The sequence below is a fragment of the Lycorma delicatula genome, chromosome 4 (assembly GCF_047948215.1).
Source record: "Lycorma delicatula isolate Av1 chromosome 4, ASM4794821v1, whole genome shotgun sequence".
Classification (NCBI taxonomy): domain Eukaryota; kingdom Metazoa; phylum Arthropoda; class Insecta; order Hemiptera; family Fulgoridae; genus Lycorma; species Lycorma delicatula.
The window spans coordinates 19,583,237-19,604,791 of NC_134458.1; the positions used below are offsets into that span (position 1 = coordinate 19,583,237).

A 21,555-nucleotide genomic window follows, 5' to 3' on the forward strand; every position below is an offset into this window, starting at 1 on the left:
CTCCTGCTTCGTCCATCTTCAGTAATTCTACTTCCCAAATAACAAAATTCTTCTACCTCCATAATCTTTTCTCCTCCTATTTTCACATTCAATGGTCCATCTTTGTTATTTCTACTACATTTCATTACTTTAGTTTTGTATTTGTTTATTTTCATGCGATAGTTCTTGCGTAGGACTTCATCTATGCCATTCATTGTTTCTTCTAAATCCTTTTTACTTTCGGCTAGAATTACTATATCATCAGCAAATCGTAGCATCTTTATCTTTTCACCTTGTACTGTTACTCCGAATCTAAATTGTTCTTTAACATTATTAACTGCTAGTTCCATGTAATGATTAAAAAGTAACGGGGATAGGGAACATCCTTGTCGGACTCCCTTTCTTATTACGGCTTCTTTCTTATGTTCTTCGATTATTACTGTTGCTGTTTGGTTCCTGTACATGTTGGCAATTGCTCTTCTATCTCTGTATTTGAACCCTAACTTTTTTAAAATGCTGAACATTTTATTCCAGTCTACGTTATCGAATGCCTTTTCTAGGTCTATAAACGCCAAGTATGTTGATTTGTTTTTCTTTAATCTTCCTTCTACTATTAATCTGAGGCCTAAAATTGCTTCCCTTGTCCCTATACTTTTCCTGAAACCAAACTGGTCTTCTCCTAACACTTCTTCCACTCTACTCTCAATTCTTCTGTATAGAATTCTAGTTAAGATTTTTGATGCATGACTAGTTAAACTAATTGTTGTGTATTCTTCACATTTATCTGCCCCTGCTTTCTTTGGTATCATGACTATAACACTTTTTTTGAAGTCTGACGGAACTTCCCCTTTTTCATAAATATTACACACCAGCTTGTATAATCTATCAATCGCTTCCTCACCTGCACCGCACAGTAATTCTACAGGTATTCCGTCTATTCCAGGAGCCTTTCTGCCATTTAAATCTTTTAATGCTCTCTTAAATTCAGATCTCAGTATTGTTTCTCCCATTTCATCCTCCTCAACTTCCTCTTCTTCCTCTATAAAACCATTTTCTAATTCATTTCCTCCGTATAACTCTTCAATATATTCCACCCATCTATCGACTTTACCTTTCGTATTATATATTGGTGTACCATCTTTGTTTAACACATTATTAGATTTTAATTTATGTACCCCAAAATTTTCCTTAACTTTACTGTATGCTCCGTCTATTTTACCAATGTTCATTTCTCTTTCCACTTCTGAACACTTTTCTTTAATCCACTCTTCTTTCGCCAGTTTGCACTTCCTGTTTACAGCATTTCTTAATTGCCGATAGTTCCTTTTACTTTCTTCATCACTAGCATTCTTATATTTTCTACGTTCATCCATCAGCTGCAATATATCGTCTGAAACCGAAGGTTTTCTACCAGTTCTCTTTGTTCCGCCTAAGTTCACTTCTGCTGATTTAATAATTTCCTTTTTAACATTCTCCCATTCTTCTTCTACATTTTCTACGTTATCTTTTTTACTCAGACCTCTTGCGATGTCCTCCTCAAAAATCTTCTTTACCTCCTCTTCCTCAAGCTTCTCTAAATTCCACCGATTCATCTGACACCTTTTCTTCAGGTTTTTAACTCCCAATTTACATTTCATTATTACCAAATTATGGTCGCTATCAATGTCTGCTCCAGGGTAAGTTTTGCAGTCAACGAGTTGATTCATAAATCTTTGCTTAACCATGATATAATCTATCTGATACCTTGCAGTATCGCCTGGCTTTTTCCAAGTGTATATTCTTCTATTATAATTTTTAAATTGGGTGTTGGCAATTACTAAATTATACTTTGTGCAAAACTCTATAAGTCTGTTCCCTCTTTCATTCCTTTTGCCCAGCCCGTATTCACCTACTATATTTCCTTCCTTGCCCTTTCCAATGCTTGCATTCCAATCTCCAACTATTATTAAATTTTCATCTCCTTTTACGTGTTTAATTGCTTCATAAATCTCTTCGTATACACACTCTACCTCATCATCATCATGGGCACTTGTAAGCATATAGATGTGAACAATCGTTGTCGGTTTAGGTTTTGATTTTATCCTTATTACAATGATTCTATTGCTATGCGTTTTGAAATATTCTACTCTCTTCCCTATCTTCTTGTTCATTATGAAACCTACTCCTGCCTGCCCATTATTTGAGGCTGAGTTTATTATTCTAAAATCACCTGACCAAAAGTCGCCTTCCTCTTCCCACCGAACCTCACTAATTCCTACTACATCCACATTTATCCTATCCATTTCTCTTTTTAAATTTTCCAGCCAACCAACCTTTTTAAACTTCTAACATTCCAAGCTCTGACTTGTAGAATGTTATTTTTTTAATTTTCTGGTGACCCCCTCCTTAGTAGTCCCCACCCGGAGATCTGAACGGGGGACTAGTTTACCTCTGGAATATTTTACCAAGGAAGGTGCCTCCATCATTGCTATATGAAAATGCAGAGAGCCACATTTTCTTGGAAAAAAGCAGCTGTAGTTTTCATTGCTTTCAGCTTACTAATATTAATAAATACATATTTACTAGTATAAGGCTAAAGCATTTTACACCCTCTTATAGATTATTCAGAAATTAACATGCTAATCATAAATCACATCCACCATGCTTTCCCCTATTTTTGATGAATTATGTTTAACAGCACAGTAGAAAAATTTATTTTCAAATTTTCCATGACTGGAAAACATGAAATTTAATTACTATCAATTTGTGAGAAATCAAAAATTACTCTCCAGAACAAATAAATTCGAGTGATGTTTTCATTAAAATTATTATTGTCATTTAACTAAAATAATTAAATGAAAACAATTATTTTTCTGAAAATGGAACTCCACATAATAAGATACATAAATAAAACATTAAAGATATTACTTTTACCTAAAAAAAATTACAAATTTTAAGTTTCAGTTTCTAAATAGACTGTCATTTGCTTCACTCATTCCAGCAAGTAAAGGTAAAGAACATCATTTATTATTGTACATGAAATTTAAAAAAATAATATCAATACATTAAACACCTAGGTGGAAAAATGTTTGACAACGCTTACATGAAATTAGGATAGCTAGAAAAATGAACTCATGCAAGTAAAGACATTTCACAACTAACAGTGAAACATTTTCTTGGAAAATTTATTGTGTTTTTATAAAATAGCATAAAATCAAACAACTGGAGCCACAAATGTTATAGATGCATATGTACGTATTTGGATAAGTTTTCTCCTACCAAATGTTACCTGAATATGGATTTCAGATGAGTAATGGATATGGAAAACATTAAAATGATATTGAAATCATTTTATTTTAGGCATTATATAGAGATGCCTAAACAATAAAGAAAATCAAAGAATTATAATCTTGACAAATTGAAAGTAATAAATAATTTTACACTAATAAAAAAAAAAAAAAACATTAAAAAAGCATTACAGATTGTGGGGATGAATCAATTATTATCTCTTCAATAGAATTATCGTCTTTGCTGTCAGAATGTATGTTGTCTTCACTTTCATTCATGATATCATCATCATCATCATCATCATCGTCATTTTCTTCTTCATCACCACCAACTTCAGAATCATTAACAAATTTCAATAAATGATCACCAATTTGGTTGGTCAATTTTTCAGAATAGTGATTGCTTTGAATGGCTTCATCTTCCTAAAAAGAATATAATTAAATTAACAATGGCCACAAATAACTGAAACAAATTTAGACATAAACATATAGAATTTAATAAAATAAAAACAAATTAAATAAAACCAAATATAAAGACAAAATATTCTAACTTTTCAAATATACTCAAAAAATATATCAAATGCTTCCTTCATTAAAACACAAATATAAAAAACAGAAGTTTATAACGATAAAATAAAATGGGAATTCTATAATTTTTTTTGTTAGAGGGTGAAAACCCCTTTCACGTTATCATGGCCTGGTATAAAATATGTTTTTATAGAAAAATAAAAGAAACTACAACTATTTCAAAAAATTAAAACAGAAAACTTACAATTAATATCACAGCTAAAAACTAAAATTTAACTAATAATAAATAGAATTTAACAAAGTCCAAAAGGGATGTAAAGCGCCCCTTTTTGGATAACAGAAAGAATAAAAAAAAACTATAATTTACATAAAAAATAAAATATTAAAAGTGAAATCAAACTTAAAACTAATATCACTAAAAAGTGTATAACTAATATCACAGTGAGAGGCTTAACAAGATAAAATTATTAAAAAAAATGGGCAAACCTAATAAGAATAAATAAATAAAACATCAATAAAGTCCGAGAGGAGTGTAAAAGGTCCCTTCTTGGATACCAAATAAAAAAATCAAAATCAAAACAATTACATGAAAAGAAAAACAAATTAAAATAATTCTTCAACACAATAACAAAAAAAATATTACAATTTTAAATTTTGTGTAAAATATTAACACTTCGTAAATAGCAACACTCAGTCTATGGTCGATGGTTCCTTATTATTGCCCAGAATTTGACGAATGTTTCTCTGTAATTTAAATTTACAACGCAATGCCGTATAACATATGTAATCCACAAGTATGTGGCGCACAGTCTGGCAGCAATTGCATTGTACGCATAGTGGTGCATGTCCTATTGACATAAGGTACTTGTGAATGACTCTGGTATGTCCTAACCGCAATCGACAAAGGACCACTTCCTCACGATGAGTTTTTCTGCATGAGAAGTACCATGGCAACACAGAATCTTTAATGTGCTGGAGTTTATTATCAACGGTAGCCATCCAGTCACCTTGCCACCTGGCTCGAAGAGACTGTTTTATACAATTAATAAAGTCAGAAGCAGCAACAGAGTGGTGAAAGGAGGTTGATTACATGTGTCTTTAGCAGCAGAATCTGCACGTTCATTATCTGGGAATCCCACATGGCTAGGAACCCAACAGAAACTCACTTCTGTGTTGCGATGGTTCAACTCAGCAACTGCATCATAGATTTCAGTGAACAAAGGATATCTAAAGTAAAAATCTTCTAAAGCTTGGAGTGCACTATATGAATCGCTACAAATAAGGATATTCGGTACTTAGGGTTAATGATATTCACAGCCTTATTTATAGCATATAATTCAGCAGTAAACACACTTGTAATACCAGGTAGACCAAACATATAAATTCTATCAGTGACAACAAACGTGTAACCAACAGTATCGTTCTGTTTCAATCTATCAGTGTATACTACTACGTCTGGGTTTATCTCGGCGAGAATATAGTGAAACATTTGCTAGAAGACAATAGGTGGTGTTAATCGTTTATTGTATATTGTAAGGTCAAACATAAAATTTATAAGGTTGATTATATGATGAAGTGAGATACCGAGCAGAAAGAATTTACTAAGGTATTTGCCACTTTGGAAGATGATGAAAGGAATTCTCCTTCATGAATAAGAGCGAAAATAAACTGTTTTGGTCATCTGTAAATTGCACGGATCTTTTTCCACACAGTAGATGTGGAAGTAGTGCGCGAGATAGTGATCACATATTTCATCCATGACTTCCTCTTAACATCCAAGAATACTCGATGGCATACCACTCTAGCCGTGTGGTATAAATTAAAGGTTCAGTTATAGGCCTCCAGTTAAATTTGTGTAATGCCTGTTGTTGATTGCTAATAATGTTTTGGCAATCATCATTCCACCATGGAACAGATGGACGTCTAAGATTACCTGATGTTTGTGGGATATATCTGTTATCATTCTCAAGTATCACAGACATAAAAGATGAAAACTGATCAAGGATGTCTGTGCCATCATCATACTGTGATTGGAAGGCTATATGGTATCTGTTCCAATCCACCTTTTCAACAATCCAACTTCGTGGCCTTTTTTTCACTTTGCGGTCGACACCGAAAGCAATAATTGGCCTGTGATCACTGCCATGAAAGTCATCACAAACAGACCAATTAAGATGAGGGAGTAAACTCAATGAGCATAAGGAGAGGTCGATGTTGGACAATGTACCAGATGATAAGGACATGAATGTGTGTGACCCATTATTCAGTAGACAAATGTCCAAGTCTAGTCACACTCTATTTATCATATTTCCTCGAAAGGAGCAGAAAGATGAGCCCCAGGAAATATGGTGGGCATTGAAGTCTCCTACTGTTAACGACAGTGATGAGATTTGACATTTCAAGAGCATTGAACTCAGAGTTTAGTGAAAGATACAAATTGCAGATATGCAATTTGAAGGGAATACAGCCTTCACAGCAACAACAGGAATAAGGGTGGCTAGTGGTATCCTTGTAGCTGACACCTCCTCATTCTTCATGAAAATGGCAATTCCATCACGCTCTCTACTGTCTACTAGACAGTCATATCTCTCACAGAAATAGCCTTTGAGTGTTATTGGATACTGTTGTAGAAAATGAGTTTCTTGGAAGCACATGATTAGTGATTCATGTGCATGCACCAATACTCTAATATCTTCAATGTAGGACCGAAAACCTCTAACATTCCACTGAATAATGTTCATAAGTAAAGGTAGATGTAGATATACAATTGCAGGCAAATATGAAGAAAAATTAGTTGTAGGTGATCCGGTTTTTCTTTTCTGTACTTCTTATTTTAAAGAACTCTGGGGTCAGTCAGGTGGTTCCTCAACCATATCCTCCAGTAAATGAGATGATGGAGGAGGAGATTTTGAAGAATGGGATGCCATAGATGACATCCCTGAGGAGGTGGTTGTGAGAGCTCCCTTAACAAGAAATTTATTAAATGGCTTATCGCCAACTGTGTTTACTCCTGCCCGTATAGGTAAAACTTTGGTACTGGAGCTTTCAGAGTGATCCCACTGTTGGTTTCACTAACTGCAGCTAATGACTTTCTGTTTATTTTAGTCAGCTCTGAAATAGTGGCTGTAATGAAGCAACTTGGTTAGATAACATCTGAACAAGTTTTTTTAGCTCATTGCAGGATTCTCACTGCTGATTACCTACATTTGTAGGAGCTTGTTTTGTTGTAGTGGTGGCAAAAGATACATCTGGTTTAACCAGGTTATGTGTGTTGATTGTCTTTTTATATTCTCTACGTGCAGCCAGAAAAGATAGCTTCTGCTCAAGAGAGATTCTGAGAATTGCCTTTTCTTCTTTAAAAGTTGGGCAATCTTGGGAGTGGGCTGTATGTGAACCACTACAATTTGCACATTTTTCATCTTCTTGGCAGTTAGTATCATTGTGGCCTTCCTTAAAACAAAAACATCAAGCACAAATCTCAATTTTCGAGCAAGATTTTGTAATTTGACCATATCCTTGGCATCTGAAACATCGCCGTGGGTTGAGTATGAACGGTCGTACCTGAACTGACAGGTAACACACTTTAATCTTCTCTGGTGGTACCACGAGATTGAATGTCAGTATAAGAGACGGTGTCGGTTCTTCCATTCTGCTCCTTCAATAGAAATTGAACTAAACACCACTGTGACCTTAGGACTATACAACAGTTTCTAATATAACTGATGTGAGTTTTCAGTGCTCCAATATAGACTATTCTGCTTATTTACATAGCTGTTCAGGTGAAAATGAGCTTCATCTGACAAAATCATATGGCAGATTGTTTTCATCACCAACCAAACACTACAACATTTCTTGAAAAATTTCAAACAAGCAACCAAATCAACATTTTTTTTATTCCTGAACAATTTGAATTTTAAAGGGGTGAAAATGTCTTAAATAAGATTCAGTGGATCAATGTTGAAATTTTATGTGGACCCAGATTCCTCAAATGTTTTAACCCATAAGTTAATTGCATGGACAGTACATGCCCATGACAGAATACTGAATCGATTGTAAAAATAACCTTCGTACAGTTCTGAAGGAGTCACCATTTATATAAAATGATTTAACAAAGAAAGTATGATCTGTACCTGACTACTGTTCCATGTTTACTAAATGGCATTAAATGACTGACAATATATCAAGTTCACTGTTGTCAATCTAATGTCAAATGAATAACCAACCTTTTTCAATTTTTCTGCTTCACTAACATGCCCTTTACACAGGTATGGAGATTGTAAATTTTGCTCTTTATATATTTATGGACATGTATGGAAATTTACACAAATTATTAAGAATACGTTAAAATAAACAGAAGCTTATACATTTTCAGTATTTGTAGTATTGGGCATTAGAAAAAATTTTTGAATAGATGTGTTAATAAAGGGCGAGACTATACTGCTATGGAGAAATTCTACATGTAATAAAACTTAGGTACCTAAAACTCATTATTGAAAAAAATATTTTCCCAACATTTTCCTAAATTTAAAAATTTACAAATAAATTTACTCTTTTAATTTAAATATTTCATTGTTATACAATCTGCTAGCAATCAATATTGGTTAATTTTCAAATAAGCTTGCAAAGAATTAAACATTGTAAAGTAAATTTTTATTTGCATTAAAATGCCAATTTAATAGGATTCATACTGCAATTAATAAGCAATACTTGCAAAGCATTTGACAACATGAAGACAGAATGTTATTTGTAAAGTGATGACATGATTTGTAAACCATGACAGCTATTACACATAAAACCAATGATAGTTATTTTAAGAAAACCAGCTTCAGCAGGTTTGATAAAAAAATGACATTAGGAAATGTAATGGATGCATATGAACCTGAAAGCTAGATCAAATCACTACCATTTTTTTTTTGTCATTTACTGTGAATGATGGTATAATCATTATCAGTGACTTAGCAAAGACAACGGACAGTGCCGGTGAAGAGCAGTACAAGAGAGAACAAGAAAAACTGATGATGATGAAGGAAGCAAACTGACAGCAAAAAAATTGAAAATAACAAGTGACCTACAATCATACTTTGAAGATCAAAGAGAATACCAACTAATTTCAAGCATACAGAAAAGAGTACAGAGTAAATGTCACTGTAGAAAACAGACAAAATAACATAATTTTTCCAACACACATTCACAGTAGTGTTTGTAATTACAATACACAAGATTTTATAAGTTGCATCCTTAATTTTATGATAGAAAAAATACTTTACACTCTGTTACAATATGTGCGACATTAAATGCAAAAATTTAAGCCCACTTGCTATGTTTATATTATTTTAAACAAACCTGCAAATTTCAATTAATAAATTAAGTTAAAGCCCACAAATAGACATCCAAACTTACACTATCTGAACTCAGTTCAAACACTTCACGTGTGTTGCAGTCGTATAACTGAAATCAAAAAGTGAAAATTAATACCCATAAGCACAAGAGAATTTATTTAAAAGTACATTATACAGTTTAAAGAACAATTCAATCAAGAAAAAAATCTTACTCAGAATTACAAGTCATGTTTTAAAAAGTTACAACTCCAATGAATTATTGAGTTACATTTTTTCTTTCAACTAAAAATCTAATCTAAACAAAAGTTTTGTTAATAAGCTTTAAATTTTGCCTCTTCAACATAGCCTGGAGCTGTTCAGTTGAATGGATGATGGTGCATGTGGCTACCGTAAGAAACAGTATAAGATAAAAGATGATCGGCGATGTGTGTTGATGAAGTTTGTGTCGTATTATTTTGGAAGAAGATACTTCTGCTGGCTTTAAAGGTTACCAGAGGAACCCATTCCTCTGGTAACTTTTAACTTCTTCTTACACAGGTCTTCAGTGATTTGGTGCACTGAGTGGTAAGCATTTTTTTGTTGATGAGCTAAGCAACAGCCAATGAATACTTTGTTTTTTGTTTTACCCCTCTTTCACACCAATCAGATCATGGTTGTGTGTATAGAAGAGTTTTTCAGCCAGGATTGTGAAATTAATTAACAATGCCCACATTATTAATAATTATAAAAGTTTACAGAGACAGATTTACTCTTCAAACAAGTACTGGTTATATATGACAGAACCATAGTAAATATTCTCGACTTAAATTTATCCCACAACTCTTCTCTCTTCAATAATCACAATAAAAATAATCCTCTACAGCGAATCAGTTATACCACTCATCACTCCCAAGATCTGAATCTTTATCACTTTCTTTAAATCATAGCCTAAATTCAAACTATTATTCAGTCTCCACATCTATTGTGATATCACTTTTAAAATAGATTTCTTCCTAGAAAAAACTTGGCAAAACTAGAAATAAAAGGTATTAATGTAGACAGGGCACGTAGGTTTTTTTACAGAAAATTCATATTTTTATCTTATGATTTACAGTGTACATAGTGAAAGAAATCAGTCGAATATTCTACTATAGTACTATTATAGTTTTAAATCACGTTGTAACTTTTGAATTACCCTATTGTTATTTGTTAAGCTCCATGTTTTGTTCATAAGAGTATTGGCATTTACATCAAGTAATGAGAGTTATTTTTTTCTTATAATGATAAATGTAAAGGGGAAAATTTCACTGAGAACTGTAGTAGAATGGTTTAGGGTAAAATTTACCTGCCAAAAATATTACAATGTTTTCAAAGCGTTTTACAAATAACTATCTGACGCCATAGCATTTAAAACTCAAGTTGAAATCTTTAATTTTTACAATAGTCAAACTAAATGCCTTCAAAATTTGTTCTTAGGAAAAGGTAGGAAATTTGCATTAAAATCTAGGAAAGATTGCACTGTAAATCCAAAAGATCCATGGGTCTTCACACTTGAATAGATAATATTCCTTTTCAGGGATAAAGGTATGTTGTAAACCCTTTTAAAACTTTTTTAAATAACCAATAAATGCTGCATAACTATTCAAAACTAATTTATAAAACATTAACCAACTTAAGAAATGCAAGACACTCACTTTTCATTCTAGAAATGTATCAGAACATGTGATAGCATTGACATCAAATAGAAATGATGGTTACTATCAAATAGAAATTTCTGATATTCTGACAATACAATTATTAATACATTGTGTGAGATATTTAACAATGTCTATAACAATAAAAATTTGCCAAATATTTGTAGATGATTTATAAAACTTACTATGAGTATTTTAAGATAAATCTTTCTTAAGCATAAGAAAAATTTTTGTTCTGATAAAGAAAATAAAAAAACTACCTCAACTGGAAGCAATCCCCTCTACAGTGGAGCATTCTATACCACTTTCCTTTCTGTATATTTACCTTTTCATCCTCCAATATGTATTACTCAAGTCATCTTAGGATTCTATTTCCCAACCGGTAGTTAATACAAGACACCAACAAACTGAGGTTGTGCTAATTAGATATGACCAAGACTTCTAAAATCTAAAAATCTACACAGTATATTAACCTACAACTGATGCCACATTTAATGATTAATATATAATGATCCTAATAATCCCTGCCTACCGTGAATGAATTCTTCAAAAGTAAACATCTGAAAAGAAAACACTTATTAGGTATGCAAATAAAGATGGCAACATGTAAAGACTCCTTCACTTCAATAAATGAATCTGTACTGAATGAAAAGCCTATCTTTCATAAATTTGATCTAATAAAAATAAAATTATTTCTATGTAAAAAGGGTTCGCAACATACCAGTAAGGATTAATAATTTTAATATTCTGGCCATTTTTTTATTAAATTTCTTTGAAAAAATAATAGTTGAAATAAAGAACAAATATTCAGGTCTGTTTTTTCAAAAAAATTTTACATACGTGCCAGCTTTTTTCCCCATATTTACCTTTTTATGCGGACAGCTGCAATTTCTTGTACCAGGTGAAAAAAAGGTCCTTTAGAAGGGCCACTTGGATGTAGATGCCATTAAAAATATCAAAAGAAATTAATTTAATTGTAAAATAATCAATGGATCAAGTCTTTCCTTGATGGAGATCCAGTAATATAATTATAAGAGACGCATAATACTTCAGCAAAAAACTTTTTTTCAACAATTTTTAATCACCTTATTAAAATAAACAGTAAAATTACTTTCCCTCTGACCTAACATATAACAAGAGTGACAATGAATTTTTCAATTTGGAATTAAACTAATATGGAGAGAAATTTATTTTCCTTTTTATGTTATTAATCCGGTACATAATAAAAATTTGCAAATAAACCTATATCAACTTATTACTTCATTTACAGATGCCTATAAAAAAATGTTTATTCACTATTTCAAGTGCATAATGGGTTCAGCCAGAATTCCGTTCTTGTTGCTTTTGACTTTGATGTATAGACTACTCAATAATCTGTTTCATTTCAGAAAATAAAAATGGACACTAAAAATAGTCATACAATTTATAAATCTAAAAAAAATGTAACTCTACTCTTGTAAAAAGGCTTAATCAGACTTATTTCCTGTTTAGTTGTCAAGCCAATTAAGCGTGGTGAATTACTAATGCCCATGAGATCCATAGTTCATTACAGTTACTTACCTAAACTGCTTAAATAAAAAATTAGTTTTAAGATTCTGAGACATATAGGAAACAAGTGGGTAAGCTTCAATTTTTTTTTGAATTGGTCAAGCAACCACCACCCTTGCATCATTTGAAATGGATTGACCCTGTTTCCTAAACATATACTGATGGTGACAGTTTAAAATATCAAACTAGTTACAGAATTTATGAAAAACTTTTTTTTACATGATAATCTTGTTTTTTACTTACTTAAATTTTAAGTAAAAGTTTTTTTAAAATTAACTTCAAAGAAACTCATAAAAAAATTATTATAACAGAACATAAAAAAGTATTTCATCATATTCATGCTAATCATATGAGCATATCCATACAAGTGTATTAAATGGCAAAAACGTACCATATTTTCATTCCAAAACTTGATTAAAAATCTTTCTTCAGTGAACATACTTAACATATTTTCATCACTATGGTTTTCATAAAATAGTTTTTCACGTGGTAATTCAGCCAACTCAGCACACACTCTCAGCATATACTCACAGTTATAGTACGTATAACACCGGCAGACTAGGCTCTTGAGAACAGCAAACTTCTAGAAAACAAAAAACTAAATCACTAAATCATATAATCTTCATGTAGAAAATTTGAAGTCTTTCTGCACAAAATACAATAACTAAAATTAGTGTTTCTATTGGTTATTACTGTTTTCACATATTCTATCATGAGAAAAACTAATACACTGGGGAACAAAAGAGAATTTTTTTCTCAGGAAAAAATATGTGATTTTGATAGTATTTTTTCTCCTGAATTCAAATACGATATCGGTTTTCCCCATCATGCAAGGTTTCTGAGAGACAGACTTTTATAATTTCCAACATTTTAATACTTTCTCCATTCTTAACTTCACAACAATCAAATATTTGACTCGCCTAGAAAGTAAGAAATAACGATTTTCTGCTACATTTTGCCTGTGGAGCATCCCTCTTGATGGTTCAACAATAATCGCCCAGCATATTAGGATTCCATTTGCCTTGATACCTCTTTTCCATAGCTGAAATCTCCTGATGAAAAGTGTTCCCTGTTCTCATCGCTCACTGTGCCAAGATTTTCTGGGAAGAAATCTAGGTGCAAGTACAGGAAGTGTACTTTTACATATTACATGTAACAACATAAATTTTTATAAAATGTTATAATATCCTTAACAGTATCAAGGTAATTTTCTGCCTTTCGATTTTCCAAAAAAATTCTGAGTAACATTTTTAAATGCTTGCCAAGCTGCTTTCTCCAGTGGATTCCAGTGATCATATTTGTGGACCCACAAATATTCCTTCTTTAATTTTTGCATCACTAATTTTAGGATACTTCTGTTTTAAGTACAAGAAACCAGGAGTATTGTTCATGGTCTTGACAAAATTCTTCATTAATCCTAATTTGATATGTAATGGACGTAGATATATATTTTTAGGATTACAAAATATTCATGTTTCACGTATTTCTGTTCAGGAATGAGTGATTCCCGTTTAGGTCATTTTTTTCTAATGAAATGGTTTTTTCTGTTCCTACAATCCTTTCACACAAAAAACCAACAGTACTTTGTGAAGCTGCAGACCAAGAATAAGTGCAATTACCTTCAAATCACAACAAATATTCCATTCATAAACTGCAAATTGAAGCTTTTCCAATATAAATTTAAAGTTTTCATACATTCCCCTATCATACTAGCAGAGTGAGCCACAGGTACTGATGGGAATTTATTACCATTATGCAGAAGCACAGCTTTTAAACTAACTTTAGAGGAACCAATGAACAGGCGCCATTTTGTTAAGTAATGTTCATTACAAAGTGTCTCCGTAAGAGAAGAAATGTCATTACAAAACAGCAAGCCATTTTCTTCAGAAAAATATCTTTAAATTCAGAATGACAATTATGATAAGTACATATCTTTGTATTCTTTTGAAGATTCCATTCTTTTAGCCGGGAACAAGCATTTCAGACTTTTTTTTTAGATAACTTTAAATCTTGTATGAAGTCGTTAAGATTTTCTTGAGTCAGTAAATAAGGCTAAGATGAAAACTGCTTTGTTCAAAAGCTGTATCACAAGAACCTATTCTTCTGTTTCCTCCTTCTTCTGTTTTTCTTCCTCACGTCCATCAGACTATGAGCGCTCTTCATCTAATGTCACATGTTCTACAGGCTTACACGGTCGGGGATAGGGTGGTTGGGTTCTGCAAGGTGGACGTTATTCATTCTCATTGGGGACAGCCACTCTCCATGATTGTGGTTAGCTCAGACTCATTTAGTGTCTTCTGGATGCCTCATTGGTCTGATGAGCAATTCACTGTTGTGCGAATCACAAGGGGTACGCTTGATGTCATACTAGTGTCGGGATACTTCCAGCTTGAATGGAGTATCAATGACTTGCTGGCGAAGTTGGGATGGATTCTGGACAGTCTCCCAGGCATCAGAGTGCTGGTTGCTCTGGACAATAATGCCAAGTCTCCCACCTGGGGTTCACCATTCACTGACCCCAGAGGTGTTGGTCTCGAACAGTGTGTTGGAACCAAGAACCTCTACTTGATTAACAATGCAGAAAAACACCAACTTTCTCTTTCGAACTGGGGGAAAGTTACATTGACATCACATTGGTGACGGGCAACTTGCTATGAAGTCTGGCCTGAAGCCAGTGTGGGCAATCATAGGCTTATAAACTATGAGATCATTTAGTCTAAGAGCTCCAGATTCAGGTCACTATAACCTAAAGGGCCTGAATCAGGACAGTCTGCGGAATGAGTGCGCAGCTGCCTTACACAGGTTGGAATGGCACAGGGAACACAGGGAGGAAGTGGAATTGATGGCTGAACAATTCAGCCAGGCCATCAAGACTGGCTGCGATAGAGTCCTACAGCGGCCTCGGCCAATAGTCGGACCCTTAGGTAGTGGCTAGTCTGCTGATCGGAAAGTGCCTGGAGCCGTCTCATGACCGCTGCTTCCGAGAAGCCGTCTGTTAAATGCAGGAGGAAACCCAGGAAAAAGTGGTAGTCCTCTGACCTTAGCATGCTGCACGCAAGGTTAGGCCCGCTAGGAGAAGATATCAGCGTCGCCCCATAAAAGGGATTATCGTTGATGTATTGTGCGCTGAGGATTTGCGGATCTACCGGCGCGCCCGTAATGAGTATGTTCATGCCATCAAGGAAGCCAGACTCAAATTATGGCAAAACTCCATGTGTGAGTTGCAGAGCACCCCCTGGCAGTTCACAAAATCATGTTACCGGCCAAAGCCATTGCACGTGCTTTCCAGTGTTCGATGCGGGGTTGGTGGTTGTGACCACACTTTAACAAGGCGACTTACCAGGCGTTCCTGGATACCCTGTTTCAAGATGCTCCAGAGAATAAAGCAGAAGTCGGCGTTAGGGTGGGGACTATGCCTTTCCCTGGCATATGGGCTGTGGATCCCGTAGATATAGACCGAAACGTTTCTCGAATGGCACGGAAAAGGGCGCCGGGAACTGACCAAGTTGATCCGGTTATATTCTACCATCTGCTGCCTGTCATAAGAGAGCCGCTTAGCTGCTTCCCGACTTATTGGAAAATGGCGTTGGTGAGGGTGCTCTTAAAACGAGGAAAGGACCCTGATGAAGTCGGCACCTATCAGCCTCTTTCCGGTAATCGGCAAGTTGCTTGAAAGGCTGGTTGTGGAACGGCTCTGGGAAAGCATTGAGGTAAACTGTTTTCTAAATCGAGGCCAGTACAGCTTTACGAAAGGAGTTGGCACCGAGGATTGCATCTTAAATGCTCTTCTCGAGGTGGAAAGCGCCGACTTGTAAATATGTTTCGGCAATTTTTATTGACACAGAGGCAGCATTTCCTTCCTTGTGTTGGAGTTCTGTCCTCTATGAGTTGGAACGCCGCAATATTCCCGTAGCCCTGCAGGCCGTGGTACGTGACTATTTGTCTAACCATACGGCTCTGTTTAAGGATGTGCACCTAGTTTTTAAAAAAATTTGTTACCAAGGGAAGCCCGCGGGGCTCCGTTCTCGGTCCCCTGCTGTGGAACCTGGCATTCGAAGGATTTCTGGGATTAATATTTCTAGAAGGGGTCACGGCCCAGGTTTTCGCCGAAGACCGTCTCCTTTTAGTTCGTGGTAATTCACGACCACAGCTAGAAGACCGAGCGCAGGCGGAATTGTCAACCGCAGACGGACGGATGGACATACAAAATTTAAAGATATCTGTGCCCAAGACGAAGTTTATGCTTCTCAAGAGTACACACAAATTATCATAAAATTGTAACCCCCATATTAAACATAAAGGCTTAAACATAAAGCCATATTAAACATAAAGAGTGGGAGTTCATAAATACATAGGTGTTTTGTTTGATGAAAAGTTGCTGTTTATCAACCACATAAGACAAGTAGCGGCAGACGCCGTCTCAGTGATGCACAAACTTAGAAGGGTTGTTCGGAAAGACTTTGGGTTGTCGGGCCGTCAAATGTACATGGTGTACCGAGGTGTCTTCGAAACATGACCTCATACGCGGCGCCCGTTTCGGCCCATAGGTTGGATATGAATAGAGCAATTGTTCAGAATTTAAGGAATGCCCAGCACAGAGCCTTAATTGTATGCACTGGTGTTTTTTAAAACAACCTCCTACGAGGCTACCACCGTATTAGGAAAGGTTCTCCCAATCGATTTAGTGTTGCAAGTTTGGGCGGCCATGTGGAGATTGCGAAGAGGCCGGGAGGGCGAGGTATTTGGAATGCCGTTTCGATTCGGGCCAGTACCGGAGCGGAACGATCACAATGCACCGGATCTAAATTTCTTTCAGTTGCCCATCTCCCGCCTGCGGAAGAGGTTGCAGAGCCTCGCGATGGAAGCATGGCAGCTGGAATGGAACACCGCGACTAAGGGAATATCCGTGTATAAGTTTATTCAGGATTGGGGGTATGATATGCCTCGAGCTAGTTTTTAAGGGCAACGGGTGCTCACCAACCATGCTAATTTGAACTAATGTCTGTTTCGGTCCCGCCTGGCAGCTGATGAGCAATGCGTCTGCGTGGAGGTCTAGTCAAATGAACACCTGATGTTTGACTGCTCTGTTCTTGTGGGGGGGGGGCAGTGAACGAGCTAACCTGGAACTTAGAGGTAAAGGGGATAATTGGCCACTCACAAGCGGCGAGTTATTGTGGCGAAAGCTGCAGTGCTGGACCGTGTGGGAGTTCCTTGATGCGGTTGCTTTATTCAACCGACATCAGTAGTTTACTAAAGAGAAAGGGCCCTACCGCACTGCTGTGGATAGCTAACCTAGATATATATATGGCTGACCACTAGCCACATAAGGCTACAAGCGCTTTAATATGGTGGACAGGTACTTGCTGGAATTCAGCGACCTTGCCGTGGTAGCGAACTGCTGTCTAGCAAAAATAAATTTTAATTTAGGGTATCATATATATTTTTAGTAATTGACGGGGTGCGCCTATCCATTTTAGCAAATATATGACAAGTGAGCGGTTGGGACACGTAAGCCGGTGGTGTATGGAACCGTGCTTAGTCGGCTCATGCTGTTAGATAAGCTCTAGGTGCTAGTTAGAATTCTGGTCGCTATACTGTTCGAGACTCAGTTGCCGTTTGTGGTACAAAGATTCGGTCTTATGCTTTAGGGCGACGAAATGCGATGGTGGCAAGAAAAATGCCAAGCAAACAAAAAAAAAATGTTCTGAGGCTTTGGTATGGGAAATTCTTCGCAGTGTGGAACTTTTTTTTTGTGTTTTTGATGGGCGAAAAATGCTTTGGCGTTATCATCGCCCGGAATAAAATGTTTTAAAAGAAAACAAATAGTAAAAAAAAAAATACCGCCTTAAAAGCTAAACACATTAAAAACTTACAACTAATGCCACAGCTGAAAATGTATTTTTTGAAACACATAAAACTAATCGCAGCCGTAAGTAAAATTTAAAAAAAAGTTTAAAACTGAAAATGTAAAATTTAACAAAAATAAAGTTTTAAAAAAATCCAAGAGGGGTGTAAAAAGTCCCTACCCGGATAAGGGAAAGACTAGAAAATTCAGATAAAAAACTAAAATATTAAAAAGCTAAAACTTAACAACTATTAACATAAAATATCACTAAAAAACTTAAACTAATATCACTAAAAAATAAATTAAACTACTATCACAGATAAAAACTTAAAACTACATAAAATCAACTATGTAAAAATTGAAATAAATATAACGAACTCCGAGAGAAGTGTAAAACGCTCCTTTTTCGAGTAACAAAAGAAAATAAAAATTTTAAATCAAACAACAGTAAAAAAACAAAAAAAAAACATAACACTAAAAAGCGTGTAACATATTAATAGTTCTAAGAAATAGAAACACCCGGTCCAAGATTACTTTACCATTGCCCAGGATTTTACGAATGTTCCTGGGCAATTTAAATTTACGACGCAATGCCGCATAAGAAATGCAATCCACAAGGATGTGGCGCACAGTCAAGCGGCAGTTGCATCGTACGCATGTTAGTGCATCCACTTTTGACGTTAGACATCCGTGTGTGACTAGTATGGCCTAACAGCAATCGACAAAGGACTACTTCCTCTCGACGGAGTTTTCTAACTGGCGAGTTCCATGGGAACACAGTGTTTTTAATGTATGGGAGTTTATTATCCACTGTAGCAGTAGAGTACCTCGCCACTTCGTTCGAAGAGCGTGTTTCACACAATTGCAAAAACGCATGCAGTAACACGATTGGTAAAAGAAGGTTGACTACATGCGTCCCTAGCAGCAGAATTTTTTACACACTCAACAGCATGGTGCTCCTCTTCATCACAATTACAGCAGGTATTTCCTCTGCTTTCTCCATGGTAGTTCCTCGCAACATGCCCGAGTTCAAAACAACGATAACACTTCAAAGGCTCCTTAACAACGTCAGCCTGACAGGACACCAGTCCAATCTTCACCCTTCCTTTCCGGGTGATATCCGCAGCCACAACCGCAGGGAGTCGCCATGTGGCAATCCGAGTTTCCCCAAAGCCGTCTTTGAATGACAGTCGTATTCCATCTAAATAAACTGGCTCAACAATCTGCCCCAGTCCCCAAAGTACATCTTCAGAGGTGGCGTCTTGCTTCAAATCATGTATCCGCATTGTAGTCATCCTAGTTTTTATTGAGACGATTCCCTCTTTGAGAGCAGTGGAGACCACCCTCTTAAACTCACCCGCCGCAGTTCTGTCTTCCTTAACTCTAAACTCCATGCTGCTACCAGCTTTACGTATCGATAATATCTCAGACGTAATGGGTACTGCTACATCTGTTTTAATGGATCTCAGCAAGTCTGCATATGTTGTAGTCGGACCGCCTTAATCACAACTGTCTGTCTTGTGCAGTTGGTCGGCAAGGTCATAACTTTTCCAGGCCTGTGGGAGTCTGCCAGCAGCCGCGAGCAGATGATATGTCTGCCCAAATTTCCTCCCTTCCCATTCCAATATTTTCCTAACGTATACTGCAGTGTTCTGCCCGTACACCTCGGCCTGTATCGATCCCAGATATCCACCTTTGTTTGTTCTTACTTTATCGACAGCGCAACTAGTTCTTGCGCCAAGTCGCCACCACTATCGGAGTCTACAAAAACTATATGGAAGTTGTTCTTCACCGGCATCGCGTCATCAGGAGACCCACCAATAATTCTAATCTCCAAAGTTGTAGTCAGGACATTACCAGCCCTAAGCCCAGGTTCGTTTAAGAGCCAGGACACCCGGGGGTGCCTCGACGCCAAACTGTCCAAACAGTCGTTTTCAGTCGCTTCATGGAGGTCCACAATGGCCATTATACCTAACGCACCATTTCTTCTGTACGGAATGCCAACCGCTATATTGCGAAAGGCTTTTTCGGCCAACCCTTTCTTATGAAATCCACAAGTTGGTGGGAGGACACTCCATTATCAAGTCCATCAACTATAGGGCACCCATTATCAACGAATGTCTGGGTAGTCGCCTCGACCATTTCTTCTTAGTAGCTCCGGCTGAAGTACGAACCAGTCTCCGTAAGTCTTTCACAGCAGCGGTGAACTCCATATCAATTTCTTTTATACTTCTTTTAACATTTTTATTCATGTTTTTTCTGAGTTCTTGGCTAGCTTTTCAAACCGTCGAACGATCATCTCCATGTCAAGAGGTATGTCCTTCTCCTCGGGTGGAGGACTGCCTCAGTTTCAGCCGTTTGGCTCCCTTCCTGCCCTCCACCGTCGCTTTGAGGAGCAAGCCCTCCACCAGCTAGTCAGATGTGGCAGCGTCTGTGGCAACCGGGATGGGCAGATCCTCCATTGCCTCCTGTCTCGACGTCGTAGGCTCAGGGGCGACCTCCAGTTCTTCTGCCGGCTTTCTTTCCATTATTATGGAGGAGCTGGTAAGATAAACAAAAATAAAACAATAAATTAAATATCAATAGTGTAGCTTGTGTACTCAAGTTACTAACCAAGCTATCGCTTAAACCGATAGCGCCAGTGTATACTATAACATTATCAGTACTGAGAAACAATATTCTATTTAATATTATTTTACGAGATAAGACAACATAATATTATTAAGTATTGTCCATTAAATAATAAAAAGATAATGTTATTGATAGACAACAAAACTTCAGTCCTAAATGTAAATAACGAAAATAGCCTCTATTGTCAGAGGCAATAAAGCCGATCTCGTAAAAGGCAGAAAAAGTAAGCCCGTTAATCGACAATCAAAAAATTCACAAGACACTTCCGTAAAAATTCCACCGATCAATCCCGATCGTCCTTCCATAAAAGTCACCAAAAAAACCAAACAAAAATGATAAAATCGCGGAGCAAACGAAGTACACGTCCACACTGTGTGGGTTCATCCACTCAAATGTAAAACCTCCTATTGTAAATATGATGAAACCAAACGAGCTTTGGTACTGTTTTAAAGAGTAGCGTTGCTACTGTTGTGCAGGTTAAGACGTGTAAAGAGATGTACAAACATTCATCCGAACGATGTGAGATAGTAGTGAACCAGTAAACAAGTTATTGTGAGTGCTTTGTGTGTCTGATTTGTTGTGTATTACATATTAACAACTTTATTTCTTTTGATTAGTCGTAGTTAAAAAATGCCTAGAATTTGTTTAAATCATCCCAACAATTTTTCTTATATATGTGGTGAAGTGACACTCAAGTCCCAAAGGCGAAATCTTACTCCATTAGAAAAGACGTGTTATGAACTTTA

The 21,555-nt window shown here is 36.1% G+C and overlaps 1 protein-coding gene across 1 annotated transcript in view; it reads right to left on the reverse strand.

Moving 5' to 3' along the window:
• Positions 1-21,555, reverse strand: part of ova (ovaries absent) — a 63,599-nt gene that overhangs the window by 20,152 nt on the left and 21,892 nt on the right. The window contains exons 4-6 of the mRNA XM_075362444.1: positions 12,725-12,916; positions 9,174-9,221; positions 3,438-3,668 (exon numbers count right to left, since the gene is read on the reverse strand). Coding sequence (XP_075218559.1) covers positions 3,438-3,668; positions 9,174-9,221; positions 12,725-12,916 — 471 coding nt within the window. The remainder of the gene's footprint in view (positions 1-3,437; positions 3,669-9,173; positions 9,222-12,724; positions 12,917-21,555) is intronic.